Source organism: Centroberyx affinis, unplaced genomic scaffold (genome assembly GCF_046629955.1).
Source record: "Centroberyx affinis isolate AG114_WGS23_722 - 3 ecotype Tasmania unplaced genomic scaffold, CSIRO-AGI_Caff_v1 ptg001544l_1, whole genome shotgun sequence".
NCBI classification, from domain to species: Eukaryota; Metazoa; Chordata; class Actinopteri; order Beryciformes; family Berycidae; genus Centroberyx; species Centroberyx affinis.
Genome location: NW_027280000.1, coordinates 54448 through 78316, shown reverse-complemented (window position 1 = coordinate 78316; position 23869 = coordinate 54448). Strand labels below are relative to the sequence as shown.

Here is a 23869-nt window from a genome sequence, read left to right as displayed (position 1 = left end):
GTGTATGTCTTGGTAGCATGGTTGGGTGCTGGACTTTGGCATGGGCCATCCATCTGTCACTTTCTTACACCCTCCCTGGCACTGACGGGTCATGGCAGCGGCAGCCTGTGACGGATGACTAATCTTCCCCTGGTAATGAATGAGACGCCACCCTCTGAATGCCAAGAGGGTGGTGGTGATGGTGAGGGTGGCTGCCTCACTGGCAACACAGAAATCATATGACGGAAGGTATGCAAGCGTGTCCTCCCATGTCTCTGCCAGCCACAGCTGCCAGCGTAGCAGAATCTCTGTGGTGCAATCGCATAAGCTTTCATGGTTCTTTGATTTTTGATAGTGTAATGTAGCCTGCACTGTAGATACACAGATGCACAGGGGGAGAGAGAGAGAGAGAGAGGGAGAGAGAGAGAGAGAGAGAGACCATACCAAAGTATGGTCTGAAAACATTGATATCATATCCGTTAATTCTGCCTCTGTATGTGTACATGTGTGAATACATGTAAGTGTGTGTGTGTGTGTGTGTGTGTGTGTGTGTGTGTGTGTGTGTGTGTGTGTGTGTGAAGGAGCATAAAAAAATCTATGTGTTTGCGCACTAATGATAGAAATATGTAATTTGGGGTTGGATGTGAAATTGCACTGTGTGTGATGCATGCACTGCTCTGCTAGATTGACCAGGGAAGCTCTGCAGCCGCACCAGTCAAATTGTCTTGACTGTGTGTTGAGTAGCTGAGACCTGTCTTATCTTCACCTCATAATGCGCAGGCGTGATCCAATCTGAGCCCCGCAAAAAGCTGTTACCATCTGAACTAGACGTCGTGTGCGCTGCTCTGTGTATTCATGTTTTGCTCAAACGAATGCTAAAAAATCCCATATGCCGTATAGATTTTGCAGATCGTCCTCAAAGGAAGATAGGACATGAAGGTTTCCTTGGTAACTGATCCCGACGAACAACAGATTTCAACCTGTGGATAGAGAGCGTGGAGCGCGTCTGTGGCCACTGGCCAGTATCCGCTATCTGGGACGCTCTGCCTCCAGCCTGCTGCGCGCTTTTTATTGCTGGCTCCTGTCTGTGGCGGTGTGGGATCCGGTGCTCCGTTGCCATAAGCTGTGAACAGATTTTCAGTTTATGAATGGCACTGACATGGAGGAAATACCGTTTCAGAAAGTCAAAACCAGGCGGAAGAGAAGTCACTGTCCACCGGGTGTCCCTTTGACCACCATCGTCTGTGAGGACGAGTTCGACTGCAAAGAGCTGGAGTCTCTCTTCCAGAACTATAACCTGAAGCTGGAGCAGACGTCCACTCTCAAAGCCCTGGCCGTCCTCATCTTCATGGCATCAACACTGGCCGTGGTGGAGTTGCTGTCCGGCCCCAGCCTCACCATCTCCAAGGGGTCCCATCCGGTCCACTGTATCATCTTCGTGTCGCTGTTCATAGTAACTAACGTCAAGTACCTGCAAGTGACTCAGCTCCAACAGATCGTTAACCTGACGCTGCTCTTCGGCTTCACATTTTCTTTCCTCTGCTGTCCGTTCTCCCTCGGCGCGATGGGGATGGAGCCGCCGACGTCCCCGGAGCAAGGCATGTGGCAGCTCATACTGGTCACCTTCGTCGCCTATGCGCTCCTACCTGTGCGGACACTCTTAGCTGTCGTGTTTGGAATAATGGTCTCCATCTCACATATGATTGTAACCGCCACTTCGGTCACAGTAAAAACACAGAAACTGTGGAGAACGGTAAGCTATACCAAGCTCACGTTGACATGATTGTGCATTAGTGTCGTGCAAAATCAAATGTGCTTTATCAACTTGGATTCTCTTTTTCCATTAGTAGGCCCGTTTATCATTATGTGTGCCAGCTTCATCCCTGGCCAAAAGAAAAGCAAAGCCAAACAGACAGTGAAGAGTTCAGTTCAGCACTAAGGACAGCTCCCTGTTGTTAGACTTGATACGATTTGCAAAGGCTATAGGCTTTGACCAGATTGGACACATTGTAATTCTGCTGTTTTAGTCACAACAGCTGACGAAGTGGGTTCAAAAGCACAAACTCAGATACTGGATCAAGTTAAACGGGGGGTCATGTGAGCCCATATGAAAGGACAGCTGTATGGAGAGTTGATGAAAGGCTTGATCTAAACTTCTCATGGCGTGTGGACGATTTTGGGCTACAAACACCGGATAAGAGTGAATCAAACTGTTAACACTTCTGGAAACTCTTTCTTATGCACTCTGAATTATTATGCCTGGATGTGATACTACACATTTACTGAGATTAAGTAATAGTGGACTCTACCTTTGCTGGGACATACCTGTATTAAGATTATACTGTTGTTGCTGAGTTCATTGTATCATCACATTTAATGTAGCCTATTGTAGTGACACTCCACATCTCAGTCAAGACTATATTCTTACAATATTTATGTAGATTCAGAATCATATTGCATTGAACATTTAACTAGAAGGCACTATATATTTAATGTATAGTGGACAATCCACTCAATCTTGATGGATCAACTCTATTCCCTCTACATTATCTCCCTCAATAATAAATAAACTGTTCATTCCACACAATAACACATATTATATGTGATAAATGGTCATCATAAAAAAAATGATCTGAGGTTTTCATTACTCCAGCTCCTTTGAGCAGGTGATCATTCATTTTTCCAAGTTAACATCAATAGTTTTTTAAAACAAAGAATGACACCATGCTGCAGACGTCTCGCAGCAGTATACACAAAGAAAGAAAGAAAGAAAGAAAGACAGACAGACAGAAAGAAAGAAAATAGATGAGCAGAACAGCTCCTAAGCCCACACATGACTCTGTTTCCTGGGGAATAGTCTGGTTCAGCCCCAGAGGATCTGGCTGAGAATGAAGAACCAAAGTGACGGCCTGCTAGCACCAGAAGTAGGACAAGTCGGAGGGCCAGACACACCACACATCAATACTATGCAATGCTTCAGTTGTGAAAAAGAGGGCAAAGTCAGGCGTGTCATTTCAGAGCTGAAATAGAAATTGGTACACCGCTCTCTGTACATTTATATCTTTGTACCTCTCTCTGCCACAGACACACACAGACACACACGCACACATACACATTTCTGACTGTCATCAGGTGTGAGGAATGAAGATATGTCATATCAGTCAAACCCTGCAGGGGAAATGGAGCGGTTCTGCCTCTGTACAACATATGACATGAAGATTGTGTATTTGCTGGGAAAGAAACTGAGATTTGATCAGTTCATTTTTCCCCTCTTTGGATGAGGACGGCGTATTTGTCAAGTAGATTGTTTCCTGTTGTATGTATGCTGTGAGATACACGCATAGCCAGGACAATATGTGAAGGACAGTGTTAGCGGTGCTACTAGGGATAGCTAATCCATTCAGCTTAGAGATGAGCTCTGTGGCATGACCCTGCGTGGCCCAGGCTGCACCAACCGCCCACCTATAGGCCCCAAACCCTCTGCCTACCGTTTGCTTCATGGCTCAGTCTACCTCAAATATCCTGCTGAAGCAATACATGTTGAGTTTAGTAACAAGTGAAAACTAGCTTAGTGCTAGTTGCATGCTTGTCAGATGTGAGTGTCTTGGCAAGTAATGTAGCCTAATAATTAAAAGTCTTGTCTATAATGACTGTCATGGATACAGACAACACTTCTAATCTTTTAGCAACAAGCGTGGATTGAAGAAATAGGAAACAAAGATAACATCGCTACCATATTCAAATGCTGACCTCATCAGATAGTTGACTGAATGTGCTTACAGTCCACAAAATAGACAAAATCCGAAGAACCATTGCAGCTACAGCTACAATTGCTAAGAGCAGGAACACGTGACCAGTCCCAGGGAGTTCCTCTACATAATGCTACCCATAATTCCTTACAAACCCGAAGTACAGCTGAAGATAACTCCACTCTTTTATTATCAAAAGACATTGTACAGTACATTGCTATAGTTATACATCTTAACACATCTTGAAAGCGACTCCTCTACAGATCGAGAGGCATATAAAGCTTGTATATCCTTCACCATACAGCACTATGGGGAGCTATCTTATTGATAATATCTAATGCACAAGTAGTCAATCAGTGCCATTTGCAAGCCAGTAGGGGTTTCCACCACAGGTACGAGCACAAGAATCAACAGCGTTATTAGCTGGACCCTAACACTTTTATACCACAGTCAGTTTGTTCATGCGCAGTTCAACATTTACTTACTCAGAGTCCCACAGTCACTTGACCGTCATCTGAACATGTAGATGCTTGCCAGCACTGCTGCCAAGTATAGAGAAAAATTGCTGCCAACAACATAATCTTTTCAAGGCGCTCCATGGTTTATTGGACTGGGACACATGCTGTGTGTTTGTGACGTTAGTGGCATTTAGCTGTGTGAGTTTGCAGTTAAAAGTGGTCTTTATGTTTTATATGATTCCTCTCTTTATGTTGCTCAATGAAGCATAACTGCCCTGAAATTATACTACATTAATAATTATAATAACAATAATAATTACGTCAACCACTAATTTTATAGTCACGTGTTGCTTGATGTTATTTGTTATAGCTTTACGCCAGAGCCATTATCCTCCATCACTGACTGGCTGTAGCAAACACTAGTGATGAATGACGAAAGACATGTAAAGAATGAATGACTTTATAACAATATAACTATTGCTTAGGGTAACGGCTTGCTGGTGTATGCAGTGTTTCAGCTAGACTTGTGAATGCAAGACCTTGCTTGGTTTGTGTACAAAGTCATACTCAGCCAACCTCACTGAAATGGAAAACATTCCCTTTCTATCTGAAGCTAGCTTCTCTCCCCTCCCTGCACCTGGTTGGAGGCAGTCGTACTACTGTGCATCTACTGTGATGGATGAACTAGAGCGGGGGTTCTCAAATGTTTTCATGTCATGGACCCCCAAACAGAAAAATATTAGGCCCCGGCGGTTCCCATCTGATAAGATTTCGTCCCAGAGACTCCCTGCCCCGCCTCCCCATATGGGAAGATTTTTTGTTGTTGTTGATTTAGTCTTGAAGCGTATAGCTACAGTGTATATGGGGGAGATAATAGTAATGAAAGTGAAACCTACAATTAGAACAGTTATATTTTCTCCAAATAGGATAGAATGATTTATAACGTAAAAAAAAAAGTGCAGTATTGCTCTCTCACTCTGCATCAGCCTTATGTGTGAGCCAGATGGTTCAGATGCAGGTTTCCTAGCTTTACCCCTCAACTCTATCATGCATAATGAATGTAAAGCAACAGCACATATGTTGTGCCCCGAGAGGTTAGACCTGAATCTCAGACACCTGTCAGCTCAAAGTACTTAAAATTCACTGTCTTCGTCTTGATGGACAAAACAAGTTTGACCCTAGACAGATGCTTTCTTGCTTCAAAATAGATACTGTATGTCATTGCAGTGCGACACATGTAAGGTGTTGCGTCTATCTAATGTCTTGCACTGTCCCTTTAAAAATGACATCCTGATGTCCTTGTGCCAGGTGTATCATTATGTAATGTGAAACTCTGTAAGTTGTCCATATACTACCAGTCAAAAGTTTGGACACACATTATTATTTTTACTATTTTTCACATTTTAGAATAATAGTAAAGACATCAAAACTATGAAATCAAACAAATGGAATTATGCAGTGACCAAAAAGTGTTAAACAAATCAAAACTATCTTATATTTTAGATTCTTTACAGTAGCCGCCCTTTGCCTTGATGGAAAGGCAAAGGCTTTGGAAAGAAATTCATACATAGGCATCAACTTTAAGATAATTAAAAACATAGTAAATTCAATCAAGTGTGTCTAAACTTTTGACCGGTAGTGTACCTCTCTTCACCAATGTTGAAAATGTGTGTACGTTTATTGCACTTGGCAATAAAAATGATTGTAATGATTATGAAAGCCAGCAGCCCTAATATGTGTGTTTAACAACTGTGCTGAAGAACTGAGAGTGTGTGTTATGTTGCTTGTGTTTGCAGTTGGTTGCCAACACAGTGCTGTTCACCAGTGTCAACCTGTCAGGGCTGTTTGTACGCATCCTGACAGAGCGAGCCCAGAGGAAGGCCTTCCTGCAGGCTCGCAACTGCATCGAGGAGAGGCTCCGCATGGAGGATGAGAATGAGAAACAGGTACAGGCACACGCATACTGTAGAGAGTATGGCTGAAAATCAGACGTGTGCGTAAGCATTCTCTTTTCTCCTTTTTCTTTTTTCTCTCTCCTGCGCCGTGAGTCATTTCCACACAGTATTCATTTCTGTTAGATTTCATGCCTTTTTGTCTCGCACTTTCCTTATCGCTACTAACACTTTCTCCTATGATAACTTTGCTATGTGGCTATATATATAACTTTCTTTATCTCTCTCTCTCTCTCACACACACATACACACACACACAGGAGCGCCTGTTAATGAGTCTGTTGCCCAGGAACGTAGCTATGGAGATGAAGGAGGATTTCCTGAAGCCTCCAGAACGGATCTTTCACAAAATCTACATCCAGCGTCATGACAATGTCAGGTAAGCATCCCCAAAACAACGCAACACTAAAAGCAAACCTATCCACAATGATTATTAATACAAACTCCCCTAAGATGTGAATTGACTGAAACTGTGACATCTGGAGATATATTCTCGTCGTGGGAGGATTTCCAGCTGAAATAGAGGAATAAACGCTGTCTCTGTGTATTATAGTGCGTGCTAAAAATGAGCAGAATAACTTGACCAAACATGTCCTTTGGAGAGAACACTGAGGGCTACACAGTGTAGTGTGATTTGACCCAACAACGTCCTAAAACATTAAGACACCGCAGGCTGCAAAAACTGAAACATTTAATTCTTATTGCAGAATATCAAGGGTGAGACCCTCGCTCATTTACTGAAGATTTGATTATTCATCAGCCCAAAGAAACCCTGCATTATTTTGCACTTTTGATTTATTTGTTAAAGGCAGAACGCTACACAGCCCCTCATAGAATCTACTGTAAGTCAGCTAGTTCTGGTTCCAGGCAAAGACACAAATGTTGGAACAATGCTAGAATAATGCTATGGGTTGCAGTGAATGAACCCAACATCCTCTAATGTCAAGGTCAAAATCTGTCATGTGTTTGTTGGACTAAGGCTAGTATGCCATTGGTGTGTATGCCAACTTCTGGGCCGTCACATCTCAGCAGTCCCCAGGGGAAACAAGGCTTTGGGAGTTATGGTTCCTACTGGGTACAGAGAAAGGCGGATTAAGCAATGCTTAGTGAGCAGGAGATTCCTCTGGCGCTTATGCAATGTCCTGCCCGGTTGCCAAGCTCCCAACTGTTTCAGCTGCTCAATGTGTCCTATCTATAGATCATTACTTTACACTACAGGTTAATGGCCATTGAATCCCAGGCTAACTGCTATGTGTGACAAATAGGTCCACAGAAGCAGCGATACAATTTATCTTACAGACTTACAGAGTCGGTATATTATTTGTGGCTGTCAAAGCCATTCAATGCTCTCTCTCTCTCTCTCTCTCTCTTTCTCTCTCTCTCTCTCTCTCTCTCTCTCTCTCTCTCTTTCTCTCTCTCTGTCAGAAGTTACAGTAAGTGATAGGCTTTGTCAGATGACATTAGCTAACACATCAAAACAATGCTATCGCAGTTTGGGTTTGCGGGAGAAGTTCCAAGTTGCAAGAAAGCCATTATGGGTTTAATGAACCTCTGAATCCTCCCGCTCCCCTTTTAGTTTTCTCTCCTCCCTTCCTCCCTCCCTGCCCCTCTGCCTCAGCTTCCCTCCCTCCTTTTGTTCTGTAAACACACCAACTGTTAATCATTTAGGCCTGACGTTGGTGGATGAACCAGCTCTTCAATGATTTAACACCTCTAATGTCTCAGCCATTTATTTACCTCTGTCTTCACTGTGCTGCCGCTGCACAGCTCCGCATGTCACTCCCGCATCCTTCCCACTTAGCTGTGTGTGTGTGTGTGTTAACTTTCCACCCCTTCCTCACTGAAATGTACAGTATGTGTGAAAGCATGAAGTTTACCGCTTCAGCTTCCTCCCTGTCTAAGCCTCAGTATTCCACTTCTGACGTTCCTTTGATTCTCCTTTTCATTCCCTACCTTAATCTGCTTCCTTTACTGTCTCTCTCATTGTATTTTTTTGAAATTCTCTCTCTTATCATGCTCCAGCATTTCCTTGTTTCTTTTTCTTATCTCCTCCACTTCCTCCTTTCCTCTGTGTTGTCAGAGCAGCAGGGAGGCTTGAGGAGGAGAGTTTGCTTAGCCCTAGGATTAAGCTGCTGCAGGGGATTAAATGCAATGGAGACTAAATTCTTGTTGCATAACGCTGTGTGTGCGGTGGTTAAATATGGACACATCTCAGTGGAGCACTGCTGATTGCTTTTGTGCCTTGAACTCCTTCAGCTAGAGCCACCCTGTGAGAGTGATCTAGGCTCGATGCAGACATGATTTATGTGATTTGGGTGGGCTGTAATTAGAAAGTAAACAGTGTGCAGCGCAATTTACTCAATGTTTTTTTCATTATGTTCTGAGACCGTGGGCAGCGTTTGATTTGATTAAAATCCAACCAGGGGAATATGGTAATAATGATGGTTTGTGAAACCAGAACAGTAAATCAATAAAAGAACTGTATGATTCCAAAGTTACAAACCTGAGTGAGGTGTGTGTGGGACATTAGCTCCATATTTAGCACAACGCTTCTAATGGGAAAATATGAGGCATTGACAACAAAGGTGATGAATGAAAGGGAAATTTGAAATCACCGGTTAATTAATCAAATCGTTTTTGAATTTGTCACACCTCACAATTTATCACTCTCCTGTTCAACTCAACATGCTTTTTCATCACACTGTTTTTCATCACCTTTAAATTTATCAGTTAATTTTTGTTACTTCCACCCTTCAGGGCTCACCTTAAGTGATTAACGGCAATTTTGTTGTTAATATAATAAATGATGAATGATATAATGTGGTGATAAATGATGAAAATGACTCTGTTTTTTATCAAATAACCTCTGTTTTAACCAAATCATCTTTGAATTTATCAAAATCAATCAATTTTTCAATTCACATGCATTTTCATCACAGCTTTTTTTTTTTTTTTTTACCATTTCATTATTGTGACTTCCACCCGTCATGCATTAATGCACACAACATGCCAGTAAATTTCTGCCAATAAAGGCATCTCCTTGGCAAAATAGATAATATATTGCTCTGTTACAAAATAGGAGGCTTTCAAAGAAGACTTTTATTAGTCCAGTTAGTAGAACAGTTTGTGTGTTTGTGTAAGACTGTGAAATGAAGGATGAGCGCAGGATACATAGAAAATGATGTCCATGTTATTGTCCATTTTATTGTTTTCTCCCGGCACTTATCGCACGCTCAGCCGTCTTGGTATGGGATTCCTCTTTGAATTCGCCCGCCCAAGGTTTCTTCCATTTTTTTTTTCCTAATAAGGTTTTCTTAGGAGTTTGGGCTTGTTGTGTCTTTTTTGTGTCTTCTGTTAGTTTTGTTTCCTTGTGTTTTATTTTGTTGCGTACTGTATTGCATCATTTTGGTTTGTAATTGATTGTTGATTAGTTAGATCTAGGCAGGCTCGTTCTCTGTGAAATCCTTTGAGACTTGCTTGTGATGAAGGGCTATATAAATAAACTTTACTTGACTTGACAAGAGAATGTGAGGAATGAGACTGAGTTCACTGAGAGAGTCATCAGTATACGTGAGTTACCTATTACTTATTAGCAATGCACTTTCCCTAAGCGGTATGTTGCATACTTTTGATTTGATTTGTGTATCTGTTAGGATGTAATCAAATCCCAGTGAGAATATATTCAAATACTGACACTGGTCATACTGCACAGAGACTCCAAACAGACCCATGTGTATTTTTACAGATATATTTACTGTCCATATCACATCTAGAAAGAATGTCATCAGCCAAACCCCATAGAATATTTGTATCCGTCCAACTTGCAAACACAGAGTTGGGCTCTGTGTTTGCAAGTTGGACGGATACAAATATTCTGGTGACAGAAAGACAGACAACGCATCTGCGAAGTCTTTATAATGTTAGGCATACAGTTATTCTCTTTCCCAGCTGACCTATTTGGGTCACTGAGAAGGATCTCAGACTTGATGATGCTCACACACACACACACACCCACACAGAAGTAATTACAACCATTTCTCTTGTTGAAATTTGTTGTAGGCGGCTCATCACCTTGTACGGCTCTTCTTCCCTCGCCCAGCCAGGCCGGTGTGTGTCACCGGCCACACATGCTCCAGAGAGACCCGTCCAGAGTTGACCCCCGACTTGGCACAAGGCTTGTGTCTTGTGTTGTGTGTTTGCATTGTAATCACATCTGCCCAAACTGCTATAGTGCCTCCCACTGAGCAGAATGGGAGATTAGCATAATTGGGGGAATAAGTCTCCTGGAATGTGTGCCCTTGGAGGGGAAATGATGGATGAGGGTATGAGGGGGGTCAAATATGGCTTTGTGGTTCCAGAGTGCAGGGAGGATATATTTGTTAACACCAAGCTAATCATCTCTGTAGTAAAAGGCTTGAATAGAATCATTTGTTTTTACCCTGCATTCAAGTGATGTCGGGTCATACTAAGACGTGACAACATCTGAGTAGTTTGCGTTGCACGTTGCACGTTGCACGTGCTTTATGGTTGGAAAATTGGTGAACATTTCCTCATCTGTTTACACACATTGCCAGCCTTCTAAGCTAACATTAGAAATCGAGCTAGCGATAGCCTAGCTAGCAAGCAATCTTCAGTTATTTCAGGGGATTATGAATGTAAAAACCACAGGAAATGGAATGCTGTAGCACTATAGTTTTCAAGGAATATCCATGTCTTTTAAATTTGGATTGTGGTCTGTTCAGCCATGCTGGAAAGAGCAATTACGTCACAACTCAGCCAATTCAGTGATGCAGTGCTGCGTCTACAATCCCGATTTCTCTGACTTGATCATCCGGCAATAAGGTGTTCATGTGGCACTTCCTGGTCGGAAACTTGTTCACACCACAGATCCACCACTTGAATGCAGTATTTGTGCTGTGTCTAGAGTTTAGAGTTAGGCAGAGTTATCGGCTTGAGTTGGGGCTGAGGTCTTCGGCATGACCTGGGGCTGTGAACTCTGTGGTAGGCTGAAGGTGTGGCCTGGGCAGAGGGTCTGGCTGGTGCTGGGACCAGCACCGAAGGTGTATGTGAGGCTGGAGCTGAAGGCATGGCTGTGGCAGGGTCAGGGACAGAAGGTGTGAATATGGCTGTGGCTATGACCAAGGGTGTTGCAGAGTTAGTGCAGAGGGTACTGTTGGGCTGGACAGGGATTGAGTGTATGGCTGGGACTGGGGCTGGGGCTAATGCTGCATTCTGATATAAATGTATTTATGTATTTATGTAATGAATGGGACTTTTTTTGCAGGCTCCACGCATAACGAGTTGTGGAAGTGTGTGAACACAAGCGGGAAACACTGCAGCAAATCCACCAATGTCGACAGTCAGACAATAAAAATCAAAATTATCGGTTATTTTCACAATAATACAGTCAAGTCTACTTGCAAAAAGTGAGTAATGACTGCTGCATTTTGTTATGGTTTTCTTATTGGGGATGTGGAGATTAATTTTCTTACCGTGCCACAAGAGTACTTGAGTTTTGTTAGACTGACAGGCAAGCCCCACTGTAGGCAATGAATTTGTGTAGAGTGATGGCAGCCACCTCAAATTAGTTGCTTCTGTGTCAACTAGTGGGAGTTAATCAATTTTGTCCGACCCAAATATTTTGATATTCAAAGAGTTTAGATAGCTGTTTAAGCTTTTAATAAACAAGACATGGAGCTGGAGAAATAATTAAATTAATCCAAATTGATTGAGGAAACACTACTGCTAATGATTGCTGAATTCACTGGTAAATCATCTTAACAACACAGACCCACTGGGGACATCGACCATATCTTCCTCCAGGCAGGAGGAGTTTGTTAGCATACTTGGGAGCATCCTAATAAATGGGTGGAAGGCATCTTGCCTGTTTAATGTGAGACTCAGTTAAGAGAGATAGCATATATTGCTGTGAAATGTTGCAGGCTTACTGTGTTTAGTCTGAAAGCAGGACTCTAAGATAACTAGCAGTGCTCTCCACAAGCAAAAACAGGCAGGACTCGGCTGACAGCACCCTCAGTAAAGTTAGCTAGCAGCTAGGTTTAGGTGAAGGTAGGCCTACACGTAAATGATGATGATGGGTTGCAAAGCTAACAGGGTAACTAACTTTATACTTTAATATTTAAGTGTCCTCTTTTTTATACAAACCATCACTGTTTACTCTCTTGATCAACTATTCTGTCCAAGCTTGGCATTTGTGTTTGTGAGAATGTTTATTGGTTTCTTCGGAGAAGCTATTAGATTATATAATTTTTTTTTTTAAACTTTTTATCTGGTTTCATTTTTATACAACCTGGAGATGAGGATTGAAAATGTATTATGAAAAAGAAAACACTGGTGAATCAAACCAATCTAACATTCACAAAGAACTGACAGTTCTTCCCTCGCACCTATGATCGTTATACCATCCTCCATAGTTAAACCTCATCCACAGTCCACTATGGTTTTTGAATACATAATTGCTAAGGCTGGGGCTGGGAATTCTTGGTTAAAGTTACATTAAGCCTGTTTGGGTTTATATTGTGCTCCTGTGAGAGAATGTCAGAAAAGAGGCCAGAGACCTTTGGGTGAAAATCACCATCAGTAATTTGACTTTTAAGATTGTTCATGAGGAACAATTTATAAGGAAATTTGTAATTGTTTTGGCTTGGAGCCCTGAACAGGCATAAAACAGAATTTGTTGTGTTGGTTTGAGGGATTATATCACTGGGCATGTGTTGTGTAGGCTGGTCATTCAAAATCAATTTGGTCTTTATCCAGTTCTTCGCTCTATTGTCGCGCAATGTACTGCAGGCATTGTTTAGGGGTGCAACACACACAAACCTACATCCATGCAACTGTTGGGTGTTTTATTTTATTCACTGGTCTTAAATACAGTCCTATTCAGACTTCTAGCAAATTAAACTTTTAACTGTAAGTGTTTCCACTAACACAGTAGTTAACGTTCCAAATGTTTGTCAGTCGCAGATGGTCGCCAATTAAAACATTCACAGCAAATTGAATCCATTGCCCCTCATTATGTTGACATCTGTGAGACGACAAAATGACATTTAGCAACTCCCCTTCAAAGATCCAGCACTCTGTCACATCGCGAAAAGTCCAGCCCACATGAAGACAACAGTCTGCCTTCAACGCGAGAGCCGCAGACACGCAAGTGGTTCTGGCCAGTCACGGTTTGATGACTAATCCCCTTCACACCCTCCATTGCCACACGGCACTCAGGGCAATTCCTTCACAAGAAAAGTTCCTGTTCTGCTCTGATGCAGATTGATAATGAGTAGTCTCTCAGGGGCACGGGGACCATATTAAGACACCGGAGTTGTCAACCCAAGTAACCTTTCCTTCGGGCCCTGTTGTCAAGCTATAATGAAACATGACGAATAAGATAATCAGCACAAAATAACGAACAGCACAGAAAGCACTTAGGGTATATCAACAGTGAAGATAACCTCAGTGACCCTTGGAATGCAAAGTTCAGACATCAAGCTCTTTCAGTCCTATAAACCATCTGTCAGAGGGGAAGACAAGCTCACCTGGAGACTCTGACAGCGTCTACATGGTTGCATTATATCCCAGAATGTTGTCTCTCCGGCTCCTAACAGGACACGGCTCCACTTTGATCCCCGTGAGAATGGTCCCGCTTCTATTTTGAGTCGTTCTGCCTGACTGCGCTGCCAGTCAGTTAGAGAGTGGAGCGGGGTCTTTTCGCTGCCACGGGTCATTAATTTGAATGTTTGATTAGTTTGCGGTAAACACATTAACCAGAGAGAATGTTCAAATTGACTTTGGCTCAGGCTTCCTAAATGTCATTTTAAACAAATTCCTGACAGCTAATCTGATCAGGCACCCAATAATCTTGTTTCCTTGATACAGTCTAACATGCTGCTATAAATAACCTGAATTGACCCAACCCCCCTCTTTTCTCTCTCTCCCTAACAGCATCCTGTTTGCAGATATAGTAGGTTTCACCAGCCTAGCCTCCCAGTGCACGGCCCAGGAACTGGTTAAACTACTAAATGAGCTGTTTGGAAAGTTTGATGAGCTTGCCACGGTGAGTCTATTGTCCTTCCTTGAACACTTTGTTATCACTCAATTACTGTCAGTGGTGCCATTTGTCTCAAACAGGGCTGCTCTTTTGCTCCCTGTGTACACTTTGTCCAAACTCTGACCCAGCAAGGCTTACCAAGTGTGTGTGTGTGTGTATGTGTGTGTGTGTGTGTGTGTCTGTGTGTGCTGCTTTAAAGATATTGGCTATGGGCTGCTGGCACACGCCGCTATCATACCGGCTTAGCATGATGTCACAGTGAACACTGGAGGCCCATATGATGTTTAATATGATTACCCAGTGCTTCATTTGAGGAAGAGTTGACAGACCTCTTTAATCCACGCCAGATTTACCCGGGGCTAAACCTTGTCTCTACTCTGGCTGTCTGAATGAACTGAATGAAGGGACTGCTGAGTCGTACTTGTCCCAATCTCTTGGTTCGCATGAGGGAAAGATTTGAGCCCCCCCATCTGTCAATATTGCGTTCTTTGTGATTTCAGTACTGAAAATCCGCTCAACTTTTGCCGTGATTTTGACCATTGCAGTTAATCTAGTGGTTTCCTCCTGCGCTGCTTTCAGCACCAGTGTTACGAAATCTAATGAATCAAAATACTGTAGGTACTCTGACGTGCTTTAACTTGCCATTCTGAGTCAACGTGCCTCTTAGAAATGGTATGACATCGCTCCCTCTCCAGCTTTTCCATGGTGGCTCCATGCCTACGGTGTGAGTTTGGCTGACACATATCTTTGTTTGGTGAGAGGGTTGAGCCCCCTGGACCCTGCAGATCACCCTGCCATTGCCTTATCTACATGTAATCTGCCCTCTATTACTTACACTGCGCACATGCCCCTGTCAAATCCTTTAATCCACAGGATTACAACTAACCCTTTTTTGCTTTCATAGAACATTTTCTTGGCCTTATTGAGAGCTCTATTTTTAACTTGTTTGTTTACATGCACAAAATAGAACTGAATAAGAAGAAAGTGCCTCTCATAAGACGGATGTTTGGGATACATGGACGGATGTTTGTTTTTATAGATAGTTTTTCAAGTTGTGTTGACTTGTCATTGTCAAATAATTGTCATTTTTTCTAATTAATCTTGGCTCAGTTGGTTTACTTGGCACTCGCTGATTCATATGTCAGCAACAGTCTTTCTTCATCCCACTGAAAGTTGCATTTTACCCTGAGATGCTATTAGCCATACCAAATTAAGAAAGCAAGACGATTACATGCAATTTAATGCACACATTCTCATTTATAAGTCGAGTCATGCCAACAAGTCAATACATTTTCATTTGAGCTGTTTCATTTCAAAGAAGCTACATTTAATTTAGCTGCAAATTATACATTTTCACCCTCATCTCCCAGAGTAGTTAGGCTAGCAGGGACGCTTTCTTGAGCTGTGTCATTTCTCTTGCTGTTGTGATTTGAGCTGTCTCATTCTTTTAGCTACAACTGAATAGATTGGTCTCATCTCCCTTTGGCTGCTCGCTGGGAGCATGGTGTTAGACTGAAAGGCTGTCCCCAGCCCTGAATCTTGTCATCAACCGTTCTAGCCTTGCCCTGACCCAGAGCCCCACTCATTCTGATCCACTCTGGCAGGAAGTGGCAAAGCCAGTGACTCATGGCCGTGGTCACCGTGGGCACGCAGACTCTTCTCGTTCCATACGAGGAGCGGGCGATGCCACATGGCCACTGGGCATCGTCTCATCGTACCATTCCAGCACCATCCCCACACCACCTGTCCACTCTTTGGACTTGTCAAGCTGCGGGGGAAGTGGGCCAGGAACGCAGTGTTCTTCTAAACTGCTATTGATGTAGTAGACCAAGGCCCTTCTTTGCTCCTCTCCTGTTTTCTCCTCTCCTGCTCTCTCCTCTCCTCTCCTCTGCTCTGCTCTGCTCTCCTCTCCTCTCCTCTCTCCATCTGTTCGGTCCTGAAGCCATCTACTTCCATATTTAATATAGACGAAGATAAGACAGCAAACTTGAACTCAGCTTTATCAGAAAGCTTCCACTCTCTCAGTCCAGCTGCATTCTCACCACCTTTTAACCTCTGCTAGCTAACAATCTCACACCAGTTTCCAAACTTCACACAAACTCACTTCACTGAATGTTGCTTGAGATGTTTGAACATTTAGTTAATTTCTCAGGGAAAGAAATGAGTGAGAGATTTGTTTCTAAGCAGATGAATTGATTGATAACTATAATGTGATTTGAAACACCAACTAGTCTTCCTCAGGCCAATTCACTCTATTAACAGTGTGTGTCCCTAGATGAGTTTTCAACAGTCTGGCCGGCACCCGAAACAACAGTTTCTGTTGTGGAGAGGGCTCGCTAATTTATTCACGGTTGTTGTGATGCGATAACATTTAATGGCTCTGGGTTGGATGTGTGTGTGTGTGTGTGTGTGTGTGCACGTGCATGTGTGTGTATGCATACATGTGTGCTTGCGTGCATGCCTCTCCTCTGTTTCCATGGCAGAGTTTCATGAAGCTTTTCATCCTTGTCTTTCCTTTCTCTCCTCTCTCAACGCCTCCCTGCATCACAGCTCTCAGACTCCTCCGCTCCTTGTTTCTCAGCCTTTTGATTGACATGCAGCAGCCTACTTCCCTCAACTGTGTCTTTTATGCCCCGTGGTTCTCTGCACTCTCTTCCTCTCTCATGTTTCCATTTTTAGGATGACTCAATGATATGTCTATCCACCATCTTTTACTTTCTCGAACCAGTCAGGGCTCCCTTTTCATTCATACACATATAACTGTGAAAGCTTACAAAACACGTCACATATACAGTGCATGCATGTGTCCTGGATTTTAGACAAATTATTTCTATCCCTTAGTAATGATGTGTTTCACTACAATTTCATTATCTTTAAGAAAAAGTTACACTGTACATTTATTTTCATCAAAACAACATATCATTTGAACTAACAATCCGTATTTTAACACCATAACTGCTTCATCAAATGGAAGAACTGATAAAGCACTGACTGATCTAAAGTAGTTACAAGTAACCTGAGGTGGTATTATGTGATTTGACCTATATTGTCTGTTTGTGAATAAACTTTTTCATAAAGCTTCACTTCTCAGCTACATTGAAAGTGCAGTTACTTTGTATTGGAAGAAGTTGAACTACAGCAAAGCTACCCCCAAGCGAAATATAGTTTTGTTAACTAGTAACTTTGAGAAAGTAGCTCAAACTGCTTTGTGAAAATGATCATCTGCAGTGTTATATAATACAAAATCACATGACAAGAAAAAAATGCCAGGGAAAAAAATCCATCTGATTAGGATGTCAACAAAAATTGTATTATTTTGAAATCAAGTGCAAGGAGTGTTTATAATGCCCACGCTCTGACAGCTGCCTGCCAGGAAGTAGAGTCTGGATCTAAGCGCAATTCAAATAACCTTATTTGGGTTTGTCACAGGAAGAGGTGCAAGGAATGTTAACTTTCTTTTGTATGTCATGTCTATCAGTCGTGTTTTCCCTCAGCCGCCTGTCTGCCACAGACTGCAGACTGGACCTATAAACCCAAACCAAACAACCCACTTTGGATTCTTGACAGAAAAAAAGTGGAAGGTGGAAGTGGAAGTTAACTTTCTCTTGCATGTAACATTGAAATAAATAAGGGAGATTGAATCAAAAAGAGAGGGGCCACAATAAAAAAAAAGGAATAAAAAAATAATGACAGGATGAAAATGTGATTCTCCTCTTTTTTTTTTTATAGCCAGACATACTTGGTAGTTGCAGTAGTTACTATGGTTCAAAATTACCAAAAATAATAAACTACTAAAAAACAAATTGCTTATGGCTAGCAGAACCCATTGGTTTTAAAGAAAAATGCTAGCAATGCTCACAAACTGGTTTTAGGGTATTGGAAGGACAAATTATAAAACTTTTTTTTCTATGCTAATTAATTCAAGAGAGAGAAACATGATTCTATTAGAGAAAGCCCAGATTTTATCTACCATTACTTCGATAGATAACTAATTTGTTCACTTCATTATGGCTATTGAGTCAGAGAAACTGTCTGCTTTATTATAATCATTCGCTGATTAAGATTTTCTCATATGGCAGAATAATGTAGCTCTCTCAACACTGATGTGGTTGGGGTGCAAAGTTAAATTGTTTTGGCAATAATGACAGGTTGAAACAACCACTGAAAACTTTGCAGGGAAACATGCCGTCACTGCTTGCAGACAGAGGAGGAGAAAAGCCAGGAGTGTGGAGGAAAGGATAGGAGAGAGCTTTCTGTTAAGCAGCAGAACTTCTCTAATGCTTTTAGAGATTTTGCCCACTAGAGGCCTCTAGCAATTCATCACTCTCCGTGCCTTTATTAATGAAATATTGACTTGACAGAGCTCAGCATGCCATAGTAAATTGGAAGAATTTTAATTTTAGTCAAATATACATAATGACCTGATATAAAATGCATAAAGCAGCATGATTACCTGTGATTAGAATTTGGAAAATGATTTCCTATTGTGTATTAGGGATGCAGACGGAATTGCTTCAAATCTACAATGCTCAAACAAGCAGAGGTGGACAGATAGCCTGAATGGCTGACTGATTCACAGATAGACAGAGGCAAACGATGATAGAGAGACAGACTGAAACATTGACCAACCACCCGTCCCGTGTTTTAACCCACAAAGTTACAGGAGTTTTGGCACTAAACCTCAGCACCATCAATAATGTGTACGCTGCACTGATGTATGTAAGCTCCCTCCTTTATGGGAAATGGACTGCTGCACTCAGCTAGCTAGTTTTTCCTTGGTACTTAAGGTTCTATCTCTGTAAGGTATCTCTATCTCTCTCTCTCTCTCTCTCTCTCTCTTTCTCTCTCTCTCTCTCGGCCTGTGTGCACTGTCTGTTTTATTTGCATCCATGCATGTATATGGGGTGGCAGGTTGGCCTGGAAGTGCAGAGGTTGTCATAATGCCATAAGGCTTCATTAGGACTGACACCAGGTTGTGTTCCAGTTGTGAACTAGCGAGTGGAGCGTGCCTGGTAATACAGCTACAACAACAAGTTTTCTTTTGTGTGCTGCAAACTATTTGTTTTGACTGGCTCATAATGTATATTTACAAAACTTCCCATGCATTAGCCTATTCTGAAGGCACTGCACTCAACCTGTGGCTGTGCACTCTGATCTCACTGAAACAGATGACCAGGCAGGTCTGACTGAGATGCAAGTCTACCAGACTCTCTACATTTCTCGGTACCCATCTTTCTTTCTTCTACGCGGATGACCACCCAGATTGCCCACAGTGCTTGAGTCACATGATAGTGGTAATCCTGCTTGGGTCTGAATCAGCTCCTAAGCCCTCACAGTGCAGATTAGCACAGGAGAAGTACAGAGGAGGAGTGTCTGTAAGTACCAGGGTTTTCCTTGCTTCCTGTAGTTCAGCCATGCCTCACTATAGCCCCATCTGTTCCCCCTGAGTTACCCCTACCAGACCTCATTCAGCCCGCGTCCTGTTACGATCACATGAGGACTTGGACTTGGAGAGAGTACCATTAAAAGTGTCTTCAAAATGTGAATACAGAGGCTAAGAAATGCCTGTCCAATAAGGCATTGGTCTTGTTTTGTTTTTGCTTATAATGGCATTCATATACAGTATGTGAATATGTTATAGGAGCCAGGCCACAGGGATACTGTTTTTGAATTTCTAAATAAAATAGTATTGTCTTATATGACTTATGACTTTTCTTTTGACATCCTACCTAAGCTGTCTGTTTGAAATGGGGCTGTGTGTGTAGAGGGTCTTTGAAGACCAGAGGAAGGGAGTCTTGTCTGATCCTGGGTCTAATGGAGATTTATGGACTTCTCTGTTTTCTCTGTAATGCTCAGACAGATAGAGAACTCAAACAGAGGCCAGCTCAATGTTCAACTATAGAAAGTAAACACCATTGAAGCCATATAGGTATTTTGTTGTTAGTTTTAGCATTTAGCATTTGCTCTGATCCTAGTTGTTTAGTTTGATATATTCAGCCTGTTTCCAAGTATCTTGACCAATCCTGAATTCTTAATTAAGATGAATAAATGTTGATTCAAGTTTAACGTACTTAGTACGATTATTTAGTAGAATAATACATTTGTTAGGCATAGACATGTCATAATACCTTAGCAAGACAATGCAAGAAAGTAATTTTGTTACAGGAACTATCTTGTGAAATGGAGCGTTGCTGCACACTCATAGCATTGATGCATAATATATCTTTATTTGAGCCAACATTTCAAAAGAAAATGTCTTCCTCAGGGCAAAACTATGGAAATCCACTAAACAGTCCATGATATACTGTAGTTCTCTCTGTATGACTGCTGCAGCCTTACTCATAGAGTGTCCTTTACTTTGTGTACATTTGTGTCAAGAAAATATTTTACATGAAAGGCACATGTACTTCTGTGCCACTGAGCATTCAGCCAGCAAGAGGACAGCATGTAAAATTACATGGGCCAAATAGTTTCTATGCTACTAACAAGCCCTTGCTGTCTCTCTTCCCTGAAACTCACATGGCTTGCATGTTAAAAATAGAGCATCCATCTTGTCTTGTGTCCACCGATGTGCATAATTATGAGTCTTTGTGCTCTTCACATGCCTGGCCCGCGATCCCATTACCTCCATGGAAACAATAAGGGGTTACCAGAAGGCGTCCACGGTAGCCCAGTCTCCCTGGTAAAATGAATGTCTGTGGCTCATATCCTCTAATGATGGGTTATATTTGTAAGCCGCCTTTTCATGCCACTGCTCATTGTCCCTAGAGAGTGAGAGTGACTCACCTTATTTGCCAAAGTGAGACTGATATGTTGATTTAGCGTTGCATTGAGAGAATCATTTCAGTTCTGGTCTAAGTTCAAAGTCTTGAGAGTTTGCATGGGATATTGAATGTGCAGTACAGATATCAGCGCATGTGCAGATCCACAGCATTGACATGTATGTTTTTACTATTACCATACATGCAACTGTATAGGCTCTACACTGGCAAAATTTTCATTGGGGTCCCCATACCCCCCTAACCCCCTACCCCCCACCTTGTACCATGGAACATAAACATGACATTACACAAAATAATACTAAAATAATAATATTAGAACAAAGCGCAAATTAGAATAATGGGAATACTTAAAGAGTATCTAAAACCCTAAACAACCAATAAAAAAACCCTGATAAAAAAAAAAACCCATATTAAATTAGACATGAACAATTGTGCAAGCGAAAATAATAGTGCAATGTACTTCATTTGCAATTAATAACATAACCATTACACATACCTCAATCATGATTTCCGCTTTCCAGCCTGGCCTTCTTAACTTCTTAACTTCTTTTCACAGCTCCGGATGAATATTTTCTTGGCAGAGTTGCCATCATGTCATCATCAAGTAGCACATAATGTTTGATTGGATATCTGCTGCAGCACCTGCTGCACCAATCAAATCCTTACACTGATAGAATCTACCCATCAACATGGGGGCTCCTTAGCGAAGCACCATTGATTGGCTTTATGTGTTTGTGAATAATGTAAGAAACAAGAAAATATTTATTTTTTAGTTCTTCAAGAAATAAAGTATGCGCGGGCGGATCTCTGCAGTGGTGGAGGGCCTTATGCAATTGTGTATTCAGCATATAGGGAAAGATGTGTATATAGCCTAAAGGTACAGAGGGCACAGTGCAATTTGTCTTTCATCTTATGCACTTAAATACTTTTACTGACAAGTTCATTGACCCTCTCTCTCTCTAACTCTCTCTCTCTCTCTCTCTCTCTCTCTCGCTCTCTCTCTCTGTCTCATTCCCTCTCTTTTTGTACTATGGGTCAGGCTATGCCCGCCTGTCCATATGTCCATCCGGTAAACGTGATATCTCAAACATCACTGGGAGGGATGATTCATTTCTGTTTGGTGTTGGTGAAATTACACTGATTGGCCTAATGGCGCACTACAATTAAAGGTCAACATTTTTAACTCTAACGTGATATCTCAGACATCACTGGTCTGATTTAGACAAAACTTGGGGATGATACATCTTGGCATTGTGTTCCAGCTTTTTAAAAAAGTTCACTAATTGGCCTGATGGGGTAATTATAATTAAGGGACAGAATAAAGGTCAGAATTAACTCCTACACCATAAGTCAATCAAAAAACTTTTAAATTATATTGATTGACCTAATCAGGTCACTATAAATAAAAGTAAAAATGTTAAACTCCAATGTAATATCTCAGACACTGCTGGTGCATTTTTGAAGAAACTTTGAGAATTACACATTTTGGCAGTGTTTGTGCATTTAAAAACGTTACACTGACTGGTCTGATGGATGTGCTATAATTAAAGGTCAGAATTTCTAAATCTGAAAGGCCCTAACTCCTACACCATGAGTCCAGCTGACGAAACTTGCTGCACAAATCCAGCTATCATTACAAATTACACTGATTGGCCTAATGTGGGCGCTATAAGGTCAAAAATTGTAACTCAAATGTGATATCTCAGACACCGCTTGTGCAATTTTGACAAAACTTGGAGGGATGATGCATTTTGGCATTATGTTCTGTTCTAGTATTCATAAAATTACACTGATGATTAAAGGTCAAAATTTCAAAATTTTAAAGGCCATAACTGCTACACCACTGTTCCGATTTTGATGAAACTTGGAGGGAAGATGCATCTGGTTAAGGACTGACCCAAGGGCCTCTTGCATCATTCATGAAGGATGGCATATTTACTTGTTATCTCTTTTTCTCTCTTTCACTCTGTCTTTTTGATTGACAGGAGAACCACTGCCGGAGGATTAAGATCCTGGGGGATTGTTACTATTGCGTGTCTGGACTGACCCAACCCAAGACTGACCACGCCCACTGCTGTGTGGAGATGGGCCTGGACATGATCGACACCATAACGTGAGTGTTGACCCTTATCTCATCACTGAGCAGTTTTACATGAGTGGCCTGATAAATGACACTATTGCTTCTGTAGTCTTATCTGATTTAAATCATTATGTATTATCTATGACTGAACATCTACGCTACATGGTCATGGAAATAGGATGTTGATTGATGATGAATATGAATATGCTTTTGTTATTGAACTGTGGAGACTAAATCATTCTTTCTTTATTTTATTTAAACCACAATGTTTGAGTCCACAATAAATAAATTCTTTCCAGTAGCAGCCTGATTAGCCATGTCTGCTGTGAGTCTGTTCTGCACATTTGAGAGAGTAAAATTACATTTGGCTGCAAGAAAAAGCATTTATGGAGAAAGAAAAAACTATTTTATTGAGCATGAAAGTCCTTGTGTCCCATGCTTGTCCTGAACAGTTTGGATTAGGAAAAGGGGACTAATAGAAAGTGAGAGATTGAGACTCAGCAGAGCTAAGAAGGAAATAGGTACAGTCATGACTTGACTGGAAGCCTGCTAATTAGAACTACCATAATTAGCAAGTACTGACAAGATAGGATAGGATCTGACTTTTTCTCAACATGTATTAAATAAAAATGCACACCTTGGCACCTTTATTGGCTCTTCAGTCTATTTTTATACATGTTAGTGCAAAGTAGAGGTTTTTTTTTTGCTGTAGAACCCTTTTTGAACAGTCAGACAGTTAGAGGCATGTTCTAACCAAGAATCCTCTGTTCAAAATGGGAAAATAAAAAGTAATAAAAAGTAGCTGCA

General features: G+C 41.6%; 1 protein-coding gene across 1 annotated transcript in view; it reads left to right on the top strand.

Moving 5' to 3' along the window:
• The first annotated feature begins 1123 nt into the window (after positions 1-1123).
• LOC139650789 (adenylate cyclase type 1-like) overlaps positions 1124-23869 on the top strand; it is a 36065-nt gene continuing 13319 nt past the window's right edge. The window contains exons 1-5 of the mRNA XM_071527545.1: positions 1124-1732; positions 5983-6132; positions 6399-6517; positions 14095-14206; positions 22968-23095. Of these exons, the coding sequence (XP_071383646.1) occupies positions 1124-1732; positions 5983-6132; positions 6399-6517; positions 14095-14206; positions 22968-23095 (1118 nt within the window). The remainder of the gene's footprint in view (positions 1733-5982; positions 6133-6398; positions 6518-14094; positions 14207-22967; positions 23096-23869) is intronic.